We start from the raw sequence: 14,126 nt of genomic DNA on the forward strand, positions 1-14,126 counted from the left end.
ACTTCACATCCGTGGTTTTGTTATTTTGCTTTTCAACCATTTGAGAGTGCCTCTTCACACAATGGGTCATATCATTTTTTCACGCCCAACTGTTTCATCAACATCTATTCTTTGAATGCTTTCCTTTTTTCGTATTAAAATCATCCCAAATGCCGAGTCATTCCCCTTTCATATGATTTGAATGTAATTAGCCATCACCTAGACACGATGAAGGTATTGTTCACATTAAAAACAATGACTTTAGCAAGTTCCAAAAACGAATAATAATGATAAAGAAGAAGCTCTGGCATTGAAGTTTTCAGTATAGAGATGAAAGACATGGATGATGCCGTTTTTGAGAGTCTGTGCCTGCCTTAATCGACTAGTATCCCTTTTTCATTCGGTCAGTAATATGATTGTTGGCTTGAAAAGGTAACTACACCTTACCAACAGGTGAAAACACAAAAGCGAACATCTTTGAAGAGCATTGCTTACAGAGCAAACCATCCCAATCCCTTACACGTGGGGCTTGGAGTTTCTAACTTGGGCACCGCATATTTGAAGTTGGGGAATTTATAAGCTCGGAAAAAGAAAAGAATAAATACGTTCGTGACTCAGCTGAGTCTGAAGAAAGGAGAAACTCAGACCAAGGTAGCCGTTTTCTTTAATCAAAAGAAAGATGCCCCATTGCACTTCATTACAGAGGTGTCTTTAAGCTTTTCTCCTTTTCTTCTCTTACATCTCTCCCTCTTGCTCTCCCCCACCCCACCCACACCGACTTTATATATACATGTTTCTTTCACTGTACTTTCTACTTAGAGAGAGAGAGAGAGAGAGTCCATTAGAAAAGGATTCACTATAGAGAGAAGGGGAGAGAGCGGGAGAGAGAGATAATGAGTTCATCTTCAGGTCCGAGCAGTGGGTATGGTCCCTCTTTCAAGATCTTGTTGATCGGCGACTCTGGTGTGGGAAAAGGTAGTCTAGTCGTCAGCTTCTTATCCGGTTCTCTTGAACTTCTTGCCCCAGCCATTGGTATTTATCTAAGCTCTCATTTGCTTATTCATTCTATCAAGTTCCTCTGGAAATCTCGGACTTGAACCTATCATGACATGACTCTGACATCTTGATTGCTATTTTCCACCACCAACCTGAAGTTCTGAACAGAACAGCCAAGGGATTTTGTGTGATATTTCTTATAGATTCGTGTCAAGCAAACAGTATCTGCTGATTTTCTATTTTAAATTTACAATCCACTTTCTGAGTTGGAACTTTTTAAGTTCGTTTCAATGATAAGGTGGCAGACCAACCTCGAACCCTTAAGAAGCATCTTTCCGTTTATGAAATGATCTAATCTAACTGCTCTTTTGTCTTCATCATCTGCAGCCGATGAGTTTACGAAGCAGCTCACAGTAGGTGGGAAGACATTGACATTAACAATTTGCGATACTGGTAACTTGTGCCCAAATCTTGTGCTTCCATTTGATTCATGAAATCAGGCTCTTTTTTCTCATCAATAATACTTCCGCAACTAGACTTGTGGAAGCAAACAAAAAGAGTGGAATGTATCTCTCTTATTTATATCGTGTGGACCATGTGTCCATTGACACAAGTGACTGTTCAGTAATGCTTTCCCTTTGTGAAACGTTATATCTGTTTCGCAGCTGGGCAGGAAAGGTTCAGAACTCTAACAAGTTCATATTTAGAGGAGCGCAAGGAATCATTCTGGGTATGCTAAACTAATTCCAAAATCTATCTGCATATTGAGTTCTGGCTAGAAGACTCTGTAGAGAATTGCTTTATGGAAAATTTGGTGGGTGAGACTTGTTTTGAGCTACGTGACTCTCGATACTTTTATTGGTGGTTTTCATGGCATCTGTTATGTTGGAATGAGGCCTGATATATGATGACCAAATTAAGCATTTAAAAGGAATCATTTCCATTGTTGGGAATTATAGTTTAATACAATGCTTATTGTTTGCTCTCATTTTAGTGTATGATGTCACAAGGAGAGACACATTCACAAACTTATCAGAAATGTGGTCTAAGGACGTGGAACTCTATTCAACTAATCAGGATTGTGTGAAGATGCTAGTTGGAAACAAAGTTGACAGGGTAAGATTTTTGCTATGATTTTGTATTTATTTATGCAAGGTATGGGAAGGAATTGGTTATCACAGGGAAATATTCCGTCAGTAAAATTACAGGGAAATATATTAATGTAGCATGATGAAATATAAAGTTTTGAGCTCATCTCCATTTACAAGGGTAATGAAAGAAAATTCAGGTTGTCTACCCTGTGTCTCTGCTCAGTGAGGCACAAGTCTTGTTAATCTGTACTACTACGACAGCTTTAGGAAGAATAGAAAATGGTGACATAGGCAACAAGCTAAGATCTTAATAAGTGAAATGAAAAGCAGCTCACTTCACAAAGGGCAAAGCCCTGCATGTTTAGGAGAATCATCTTTTGAAATCTAGGCTGGTACTGCTTATTTCCAGGGTTCTTTTACTAGCATAAATTTTTTCCTGACGTCTTCTGTTCATTAGTTTACTTGATGGTTATTTATTTGTGTTCAGGATTCTGAAAGGGTTGTGAGCAGAGAAGAGGGCTCAGCCCTCGCCGAAGAGTTGGGCTCTGTGTTTCTTGAATGCAGTGCTAAAACTCGAGAAAATGTGGAGAAATGCTTCGAGGAACTTGCTCTGAAGGTACATTTGGAGACTCAGATTATTCTGTACATCGTTTTCCCCTATGCATTGATAACAAATCGGCTGTTGTTTGATAGATAGTGGAAGTTCCTAGTCTTTTGGAAGAAGGATCCACCTCAGTTAAAAGGAATATTCTAAAGCAGAAACAGGAACCCCGATCATCTCAGAACGGTGCTTGTTACTCCTAAAATGCATTTCGGGGGACAGTGAATCTTGAGTAGCACAGCTTGGAGCCTTGGACATATCATGTATATTAATTAAGCTTCTTCCTTCGGCCAAAAAACAAAAACAAAAGCTTCATCCTTGGCTTCTGACTCGTCATTGTCTGCCCGTCGCATTATACTTTGCACTAACAAGTGAAAAATTCCTCCAACATTATGCCTATTATCTTGTGTAAATGGGCTTGCCTTTATGTTCTCCATTTTAGCTCACACCTGACCAATAAATCAATGCAACCTTGTAGACTTTGTTAATGTTGAACAGATGAATGCTCGCAGGATCACCCCCTTCATAGATCGTGTGTGTCATTAATTAAGTCGCAGTTTGGTATCTCATGGTGCTCATTGAAATCTATATTTTATATATAATATAAAAATTTGACATAGTGTGAACGAGCAATTAATATTAAAACACTGGCTATTCATATGCAAGCGTTCACTTGGATATTCTTGATTTCTTCTTGGGGCAAAGACGCGAGAACGATATTGGCTTCCCAGTAATTGGCATCGCTATGACATTGTTCAACGCACAATGATCCTCTGAATTATTTTTTTGGGTGAGGGGAGGTTTAATGGAAGCATGGCATGTGGTGGGGCAATGATTGGGAATGGATGGACGGTGTTGTGTAGAATTGCCAAGACGGAAAGAAGGAAGGTGCGTCAAAGTGACCCCAACACATCCTGAATCCATGTGAGATGAGGCATACATAACAGTGTGGTTGGAGCAGAGCAACAAAATTTGGATTCAACCTTGTTAAAATGTCGTTGAAATATTTTTAAAATTAAGAGATATCTTTTTTAAAAAGTTACGTCTTTATAAATTAAAGAGCTATGCCCGTAAAAAATTTATGAACGTTATATAGAGAGTTATAATCACCAATATTATGTATTTTTAAAAGAACTTTTGGATGATTATAAAACTAAAAGATATCAATTAGTAAAAGGAAATGTATTTCAAAAAAATTTTATAAATTAAAAAGAACGTTGTTTTCATGAAAGTTTATTATAAATAGGCATTGATCAATATTAATTATTAATAGGAATGTTTATGAATCAACACAAAGTTATTCATAAACCAATATAAGGGTTATAAATCAATATTGATTATAACTTTTAATGAGAATATTATTATTTAAAACGTACCACTTTAAAACATTACTTAAATATTTATAAATACTACTCACCATCACTCATTTGAAAAATCTAATATTGACATCCATTCAGCTATTAAAATTCATTATCTTTAATTTTTGACGAGTGCATCAGAAATAAAATTAAATTATCACTTTGTAAAAATCATAATTAACTTGACTTGAAGTTTGGTAGTACAAACCATATTTAAGGGTCTCTATTGTATCTCCAAAAAAAATTGACATCAACTTAACCCACAGTTAAAGATTGGAATAAGTGTGAGGAAATTAAGACTAAACGAAAGTATCGTCTATGTTTTATGTTTTAAAGATGACGTGCACAACTTTTTCCCATATTTCTATTTCTGTTGATTTTGAGAGAACCATCCCTGCCAACAAATGTGGTGAGAGATGGTGCAACTTGGGGAGAAGGCGGTGAAATGAATTGAAATAAATGTCAAACCCATCGTGGTTATGGGGTGGCAGTGGCGTTTTCGGGCTCTTCATGCCTGACTGGGTGTCCCTCAACATGCCAAAGTGCACTGGGCTGGGACCACTCGCCTCCGCATAATGCTACATCAATTTCACGCCCCATTGTGCTTTTTTCCAATCACCTTTTTTGCGTCCATCTCCCAACACCACAACATAAAGTCAATACCCTTAACCAAAAAAAAAAAAAAAAAACCAGGAAAGTGAACACAATCATCCCACGCCAGGACAATAAATGTTACTTTCCTTGTTCAATTTTTCCTTCATTTCTTGAGTCATAACTGGCTAATGATGTAGTCCCACACCTTCCACTTTATTGGCTCTGCATGTGGTGATCTGATGACATGCGGGTCAATTCTAGAGGCCCATGTGTTGCGGCTGGGGCTTGTCAATGTGCGCTCTTCTTTCACTTTCAGTTCATTCAGATCATGTCGATGCTCCACTTTAACTCGAGTTTCAACTTCAATTATTTAACCTTATTGGTTTCATGAAAAAGCTGGACCACCATTGTTGTCATTGAAGTCGAACAGGACAGAATTCATGAAGGCCTCGAATTGTGCTGAGGAGAGGGATTTCGGCAAGTGGTGGTCACCCCTGGGACACTGACTCTCTTGAATAAGCGATCGATAGAGTTGGAAGAAGCAACGTCTCTCACCTGCACCACCAACAATTCTTTCACAAAATACTATCCCAAGTAGCCAGGGACCGCCACGTTGTTTTACTCTATCCCGCGCGCGTGAGCTGATGAATATGTAAATTACTTTATCAATACTTTAGCTATGATACTCTTGTGCTTGTGAATTTTTGTGTTTTTGATCATTCTCCACTTCTTATGCTTGCTTCTCATACAAGAGGTGGCCATTGATCAGGGAACCACCTCAACGCGTGGCTCATGATATTTTTGTAGAACTGTCTTGTGAGCTTGCATTATATTAATACATTTTCTCTACCTTATTATCAAAAAATAGTTCATTAGAATAACTCATCATCTCAATGTCAATATTTTGTTTTCGCTGACTCTCTCTAAAGATTTACGAAAGCTTTTGGACTCGGATAGACATAGAATTTGACTTCCCTGGCTTTTCGTTTTTTTTTTTCAATAAGCCTGATTATTTTCTTAAATATTTGTTTGCCTTTTATCTTATCATCTCATGCGCAAGCGGTATGGATGGGAGAAGCTTGCAGTTGCAGGAGCCGGGGAGAGTTGAATATGATTATTTTAGATAAGGCTATTTGCGTATTTAAGCCATTCATTGAACAAGAGCAACCGGCTGACAACGAATTGCTAGCATTTACAATACGTCTTACACCTATCAATCATCAAGTGGCTTGTAAAATCTAAGATAAAATCTACTTAAAAAACAATAAATGGTACAAACTAGTTCACAGTTTGGTTTGCCCTAAATACTACAAAGCCTGGTCATCTGGTGCCGAGGCCTGCACAACATGCCAGCCTTCAAATCTTTACACACACAACCCACCCCCTATATATTTACTTTCTTAAAAGAAACAATTGCAAAATTAATGCAAACATTTAGTTTCTATCAAATCTATTATATTGTAAGAAGAAAACTTATATAAAGCAGGGCACACGTCAATTCAATTTTGCTTGAATTCCAGAAAAATGTATACACAATTAATTTATAACTGCATTAAATACTTCAATCAAAATATCATAAATTTATAATTTCTAATACTATATATTTTAAATATGATTGTATAATTCAAAAAATATAATTGTATAATTTGGTGATGAAATTGTTCAGCCATCATGATACCATTAAAGATCATACATCTATTGTATTTTGATTAATTAAATAATTGTACGTAAGTCTGATTTAAGTAGAAATGTTTTTTGTATATCAATAGAAATTATTAAACATCCTAATTTTGTTTTGCATTCCGTTTTTAAAATAAATATAATAAGAAAACAAAAAATAGAGAGTAGTTAGGGAAGACAGAACAGAGCACGGGTAACGAATTAAAACCGAAGATAAAAGTCAGAAGAAATCCAACAGAAACATGAAACAAGATCTCTCCAAGCCAATAGGTAATGGACATTATGAATTTCGGAGGATTTCTGCGGGTCTTCCTGCTTAATTTCTGGAACTCCGATGCCAACTCTTTTTCATCCCATTTACTTATTATATAATCCTTTTATTTTTATATACAAAAAAATTATATCATACAATTTTAAAAAATTAATTCATTATAATAACTAAAAACAATTGAATTAATATGTTTTATATTAATTAACATTATTAATTATTTTTTATTAATATAAATTATAAAAGATAATTTAAAAATATATAATAAATATTTATTAAAGTAAATAATTTTATTTAAATAAAAAATAAATAAAAAGTAATAGTTTTTCTTAAAAATAAAAACAGAGTGCAACTCTGAACAGCGAACTGTAGGTTTCGGGTTTCCAGAGCGCTACACAAGAAAACGAGAGTGACCAATTAATCAGCCCACAAAACAAACAGTCAGGCTGCAAGTTGCATACTTTGAAGTCAAAATCACTCTCTCACCATTTTGTCCTTTCCTACCCACCAAACCTCCTTCTTGGCCTTTTGCCTTTCACACTACACTCTTCTACCTACTTTGATTCCGATTTGCAGTGCATTTTCTTAGCTTATTCCTAAAGTTTGAACCGTTAACTATATGTCTTCATGACCAGAAATAAACGTGACAAATTAATAGATATTCTGACTGCAAGTTGCAGACTTTCATGCCGAGATTACTCTCTCTCCATTTTGTCCTACTTCTTATCACGGTTATTGGGTAGAGTTGAAAATGAAAGCTGACTTAAAATGTCGCCCATTTAATTCTATCTTTATAAGAGTTTAAGTTTAAAAAATAATATTTTAAAAAAATTAAACTTTTAAACCTGACCATGAAAAAAGGCTCGAGCCGTTTTTTTAAGCTTGTTCTTATTTTTTTCTTAAAAAATAAATATTTTTAATTTTTAAATTAAATTTAAATTTTAGAATATATCTTTATATTTTAAAATTAAAATTTTTATTATTTATTTTTAATTTTTAAACATTATAATTTATATTTTTTAGAAAATATATGAAATATTATAATTACAAAATTTAATTTTAAAAAATTTTAAAAAATAAAAAATTAATAATAAAGGCTTACAGGCCTCAACCTTACCTTTTATATAAGAGTCAAGATTTAAAAAATTAAATACTTCAAAAAAATTGAATTTAAGAGCTTAGGTTCTAAAAGATTGAGTCTATATGAACCAACCCACTCATTTTTTAACTTTATTTTTGGATGCGGTGTATTTCTAATTTACTATCAACTTCCTTGTCCGCGTGCGGATGAATGAAAGGAAAACTTTTCAGAGAGAAATCTATGTAATCGTTTGATCAAACTGACAGGCATTTTTCCACTATTCTCAATTCAAAGCTACGAAAGACAAGTGATCAGATATTCTAATCCGTAACATACAAAAACATCGAATCCACGTTACACATTCCACCGCCTTCACTTTCTACTGTTTTTATCTGAATCTCCTTTGCCGCCGTTCGCGTTAGCGTTGAAGGAAGCATTATTTGCATGAGATTCTGCCTCTAGCGAAACAGTGCCACCTGGAGGAGCAGCCATCACAGTGCGTGTTTCCATTCGGTACTTACTGTACATGTCGCCTCTGTAGAATTTTCTAGTCCTGATCACCAATATGAAGGAGATCAAGCACCCTATAACTGTCGACGCTGTGATTATGAGAAAGGCCATCCTGTAGCAGTGAACTCCTATGCAACTTAAATCTTCCCCTGCTTTCCTTGTCGACCCTTTTGCCTGCAATTGCTTCGAAGCCTCCTTGTCGTATAAAGAGCCTGTCACTCTCACGTTCAGTATGTAAGCTCCCACAGGGCTCGCCACTGCTCCCAGATTGAGCAGAGTGGAGTAATACTTGAGGCCGAATATTTCAGATATGATGGCGAATATCAACGGCCACTGTGCTCCGAAGCAAAATCCGGCAATCACGGAGGACAAGTAGAGAGAATTGGGGACACCGAAGGCAATTAGAAGATGTCCGACACATGACAAGAGCATGACTAGAGAGAGCATCAAAGGACGAGGGAATTTGTATTTGGTCAGGAAGATTTCAGAGGTGAAACCAGAGACTACTCGTCCCAAATAGTTCCATATGCTCACTAAGGACACGAAGGTGGAGGTGCTCTTACTCGGGTATCCCAAAGATTTTGCGATTTGTCCCATGTTGTCAATAGCAGTCAGTGTCCCGCCGACACTGAAAGTTGAGGCAGTGAACAGAACCACCATGTCGATGCTGAACAAAGCTTGCAAAATGGAATAGTCCTCTCCCCTGGTCGGTGGTTTGAAAACGTTGCTCAGACAGGAACTTTGCTTCTCTGACTTGGTGGTGGTGGAGGAACATTCTAGCTGGGTCTGAGGTGGTTCCGTCATTGAAGGTGGAGCTTCAGTGACGACCATCACTTCAGAAGCATCGGTCAAGGCTTGGTTTTTGGCTCTCCAGAGGCGGAGTTCCTCCCTGAAAACCACGGCAAGTGGGAGAAAAAGTAAAAACAGAACCACAAGGCCATCGAACGCGTATTCAATCCTCGCAAAGCTCAGCCTGTTCTGCACGATGATCAATACCATGAGGAACCCGGCTAGCCCAAGCGAGATATAAAGAAGATTATAGAAAACTTTGAGCTCCTTGGGTTGCCGAGTGGTGTTCATTATCCGGATTGTTGGGAGGAAAATGGTGGAAACAGCTGCGGGAATCCAAGCAATGAGCAAGATGAGAGATTTGGTGTCGTCGCCATAGAAGGCATGGTAAAGCTGAGTTATGATGGCGCCGCTGAGCCCAACATAACCCTTGAGAAGCCCCAAAACGCTGCCGCGGCTTCCGGGGAAGTTCTTAACGCATGTGACCAAAGCACCGGTATTGGCAAAAGTCTGGGAATTAGCCCCAATGCAAATGTAGAAACACATTTGCCAGAGTCGGGGCTTGGCAATACGGCCGGTGACGGCGAGCCAGATCATGAAATAGCCGAAGAAATTCATGATGGCCCCGATGGAGAGGACCACCCAAGGAGGAGTGATCTCGTTGATCAACCCGGACAAGATGCCCGTGTTGGCACCCAAGTCTTTGAAGAAACTGAGCAGGTTGAGAGTGGTTTGGTCGTAGCCTAACGAGGTCTTGACGTCGTTTGAGTATAAACCGAAAATATAGGTAGCGCCGGCGACTGCCATGATAAGCAGAGACGCGAAGACCATGAACCAGTGGCCGGTGATCATTTGGTGGGTGAAGCTTGTCATTTGTCTCCAGCCACCACCGCCGGTAGCGGTACTGACCTGTGTAGCTACCATTGTTGCGACGATGTTGTGGGGTTTAAGGTTTGGAGCGAGGCTATGTAGAGGAGCGAGAATGGAGGATGATCCAGATCCAGATCCACATGGAGTCTCAACGCAGTTTAACTATAGGGCAGACTAAGGGGATGGCGTCCGTGGATAGGAATCTCATGTGGGAGGACATATAATTACGTCGGCCCAGAAAATGACAAGCATTACGCGCGGGCTTACTGTTGTAGTAAGTTTACCAGTAACTAGTGCTTGCCGGGTCCCAGAAGAGGCTGGACAAGATCGGGGATAGACATCACAAATTCACAATACGACTGCTGCTGGAGGAAACCGAAGGGAACGTCGCATACGTTTAAGTTTGTTGTCTGTTTAAATCATTGACCAGAAACCAAGGGAAGAACCTGGAGCCAAGGAATTTAGAAATCAAATATTAAATCATTTGTATAAATGAAAATACATAAATATATCTTGAAATTTAGAAATCACTAAATAATAAATTATTTTTATTAGCGTGAACAATGCCATATAATTTCTGTTTTGTGTGAAATCACTTTTAAAATTTATAAAGTATAAAAGAACTGATCACTTATTTAAGTTTATATAAATGGATCCAACGACTTAATTACCCCATCGAAAAAAACGAAGAGACAATTGCTGAAATTAGGATGATCAGGGAGAAACTTTTCTTACATAGAAGAAGAGGACGACCCAAAAAGGACATTCAAAAACCAAGTCGAGAAGGATTAGTTGAGAAACCAAAATTAAACAAGAGTGACTTGTAGCTCCTCTTGGATAAACCAGATGCTGGCCCTGGAAAGTGAATCGTAGGTTTGGAGGTGATTTAGAAATCCTTGTCTGGCTATTATTTTTTGTAATATATTAATGGTGATTTAGAACACTACTGATGGCGACAAAAAATAACGAGAGAAGCATGAAAGCATGCATGCGTCATTGGACACCTCTTATTTCTCGTACCTGTTATTTAATTTGTAATATTAATGCCTCCAAGATTCTTGACAATAACTAGATAGGATGGCAGGTACTATTATTACAGTTACAGTATCATTGCCAAATTGTTAAACTCGTACAGAGAACTCTGATGTTGACCCTGCTGGGAGTTTTCTTGCTCCAGTCAAAGACCGGCCGGTTAGTCTCCTACTAATCAGTTGTTTATTTGACGAGCATACCATTCCCGTGTTCCCTAGTCCATGCCAGTTTGGTTATCTCCTTCCCTCCAATATTCCCACCTATAAAATGATTTATGAAATCTAAGCAGTGATTGATTAATGTGTTTTTTAAAATATCTTTTGAAAAGGGTGCTTTTAATTAGTTTTAAATGAGAGCATGAGAGGGACAAAAGTATTTAAGAAACGGTATTGGCTTTAAAGACACTAAATAATGGGAAAATCACATCTAAGTAAGGACTGTTCAAGCAAATTATTTATAAATAAGGATTAACAAATTTTATTTAAAAAAACAAATCATGTTCTTATTTTAACAATCTATTTTGTATTGATATTTTTTTATAAAAAAATTTATTTGTATGATCTTTGAATGTAATTCTCCCTTAAATAATTTCCTTGATCAACACATAGTATAGTAAAAAATGAAAGGTCTTATCAAAAAAAAAAAAAATGAAAGGGAGCGAGTATCGTGTTTGTTCCCAGCTTCCAAATCTGAAATTATTTCCAGGATTATTGAGCATGTGTGGGTGGGGGAGGTAGGTTTATGGGGCGTCAAACTCACGTGTTTCTAGTCCTAAACTGATGCTCCAGCAAATATTAGTGCGCCATCATTACTTCATTAGTGATAATATGCAAGCCGAAGCTAGGCAGGCCCAACCTCGTCACCCCAATGAGCATTCATGAGAGTATGGGGATGACGTCATATGTTGCCAGCCAAAGGCCAAGGCCATGTTTGGAATTCTGAATTCAAGCTCGCGGTACGCCAAAATGGGGAAGTCGATCGGTATCCTGGACGCTTTGCGCTTTTTTTCTTCTCGGGTCCGTTACAACCTTCACCTTCCATTGGGAATTGGGGCCTACGCTTCATTTGTTAATTATGATTCTGTCCCTGACTAGCGCTCGAATATATTTTATGCTTTCTGTGTTGAACTTGCCTTGTATGACGGCGGCGGATTCCTTACAGGTCCTTGAACTTGTTTTCCGACGTGAATACGTGATTCCTTGTGAATTCATTGCACTTAAGTCATTCACATGTAAGAATAACTCCTCAGTTTTGTCCAAAACAAATAACTCCTCAGTTAAAGTGATCCAAAAGGTTCCCACACATTTATTTATTTATTTATTTATTTTGCCTTTCTGGAATACTACTACTATGCTTTCCGGGAAGTTCTGAATGCACGTGGCCAGAGCACCGGCAGTGGCAAAAGTCTGGGAATTAGCACCTATGCAGATGTAGAGACACATTTGCTTGCCAAACTTGGGGCTTAGGAATCCGAACAGTGAATACTGATGGCGAGCCAGATCATGAAGTGGCCGAAGGAATTCGTCATGGCCCCAGTGGAGAGGACCGTCTCCAAGGAGCACTGATCTCGCTGATCAACTCGAATAAGACTCCCACATTGACACCCAAGTCTCGATGTAGTCTGAGTATAATCCGAAAATATATTCAGCCGGACACGGCCATGCATGATGAATAATATTGATGACTAGCGGAGACGAGAGGACCATGAACCAGCGGCTGGTGATCACTCTTGGTACCTGAAGCTTCTCATTTATGTCGAGCCATGTTCTGACGGCCTCTGTATCTTCCGTTGTCGCGATAGTGTTGTGGGCTTTGTGCTTTCGAACGAGGTTGTTTAGACGTGTGGGAAAGGAGGATGATCCAAACGGAGTAAGAATCGCGCATGTGCCCGGGCAATTATATCAGCATGGAAAGCAACGATCGTCGTTCACGTTCAACCTTATTTTTTATTATCTTGTTTAAATCATTGACAAGACATCGAACAAGAATCTATAACAATATATCATCTCGCCATCGTCGTTTCTGCTGACTGGTTGAGGTGTAATCATTTTTTTGACTTCTGGCCGGTGAAATCAAGTAAGTTAACCCAAAAACATTTCAATCATGACACGGTGGGTGGAGTGAAATAAATGAGGGAAGTAAATCTACGCAAATATTTTAATTATTTCTCAGCCATTGGTGATTGGACACAACCGACGGTGGGGACTTTGCTGTAAAAATGGCTTGAGCGATTTGGCCAGAGAAAATTCGGTTCGAAGGTCTCCCTTCTGCTTTTTCCTGCATTGAAATAATGGAAGCTTTAGGTTATGTTTCGTTGGATGGAAGTCGAAGAAATAAGGGGAGGGTAGAGCTAAAAAAGTGAGCGAACCCGGTCCTTAATGGCTTGACTCTTATGAGCATGAGTTCTAAAGTCTAATTTCTCATTTCTAACCTCATTTTTTAAATCCAAACCTTATATAAAGAGCTTAAAATTAGCCCGCAAGTCCTGTTTTAAAGAATAAAAAAATTAAAATAAAATTAAACATTATAAATTAATTAAAATATTTTAAAATTTAAAAAAATAAAATTCTTATAATTTTTTAAAAATTAAATAACACACATTTAGAAGTCTAGTAATAAAATTTAAATCTTAATTAAAGATAATTTAATTTTTATAAATACACAAACATAATAATTATAAAAAAATAAAAAATATTAGAAATTTTATATTGTACAATAATATTTATTAAATTTTATTAAATCAATTTTAGAATAAATTAAAAGTAATAATAATATAATGCATGTAGGATCAGGTGAGCAGGTCACTGGCTCCAAACATGTGTTCTATCAAAGAAAAAAAATAATAATAATATAATAGAGCTTGAAGGGCCACCTGGGCCCGAGCCCTTTTTTATAGGACTTATCAAAGCCAAGTTCTCAAACTCCATTATTTTTTTAAAAAAATTTATTTTAAAAGCTCGAACCATTATTTAAATAGGATCTTCAAGCTCAACCCTCTAAGTCCAACCTATTATAATCAAGCCAGTATTTAGCTACAATTTTATTTGTTCAGGAGCCACATTTTCAAAACCTGACAAGACTTCGTACCAACGGTTGAAAAAAAACGTGGCTCAAAGCCACGCTTTTTTAAAAAAAAAAAACATGGCTATTGCTAACCTAACATATTATCAGACTTCAACCATATTTTTTCAAAAAACATGGCTTTGAACCACGTTTTTTTGAAAAAATATGGTTGATTACTTTTATTTAAAAAAAGTTCGTAACATTTTTGCAGAAA

General features: G+C 37.3%; 1 protein-coding gene and 1 pseudogene across 1 annotated transcript; one reads left to right on the forward strand and one right to left on the reverse strand.

Annotated features, from left to right (window-relative positions):
* Window positions 1–624: 624 nt before the first annotated feature.
* LOC129306614 (ras-related protein RABC2a-like) lies at window positions 625–3,231 on the forward strand (annotated as a pseudogene).
* Window positions 3,232–7,871: 4,640 nt separating this feature from the next.
* On the reverse strand, window positions 7,872–9,992 carry LOC129305035 (protein NUCLEAR FUSION DEFECTIVE 4-like). Its single transcript, XM_054944938.1, has one exon. It carries the CDS (start codon window positions 9,869–9,871, stop codon window positions 8,021–8,023), a length of 1,851 nt encoding a protein of 616 aa, XP_054800913.1. The 5' UTR covers window positions 9,872–9,992; the 3' UTR covers window positions 7,872–8,020.
* Between the last annotated feature and the right edge of the window lie 4,134 nt (window positions 9,993–14,126).

This window comes from Prosopis cineraria, unplaced genomic scaffold (genome assembly GCF_029017545.1).
Source record: "Prosopis cineraria cultivar Desert tree isolate PC_DT_omini unplaced genomic scaffold, ASM2901754v1 PC3, whole genome shotgun sequence".
Classification (NCBI taxonomy): domain Eukaryota; kingdom Viridiplantae; phylum Streptophyta; class Magnoliopsida; order Fabales; family Fabaceae; genus Prosopis; species Prosopis cineraria.

What these genes read in the sequence shown, in the direction of transcription:
- LOC129305035 (XM_054944938.1), bottom strand. Translation starts at nt 9,871, where the DNA reads ATGGTAGCTACACAGGTCAGTACCGCTACCGGCGGTGGTGGCTGGAGA.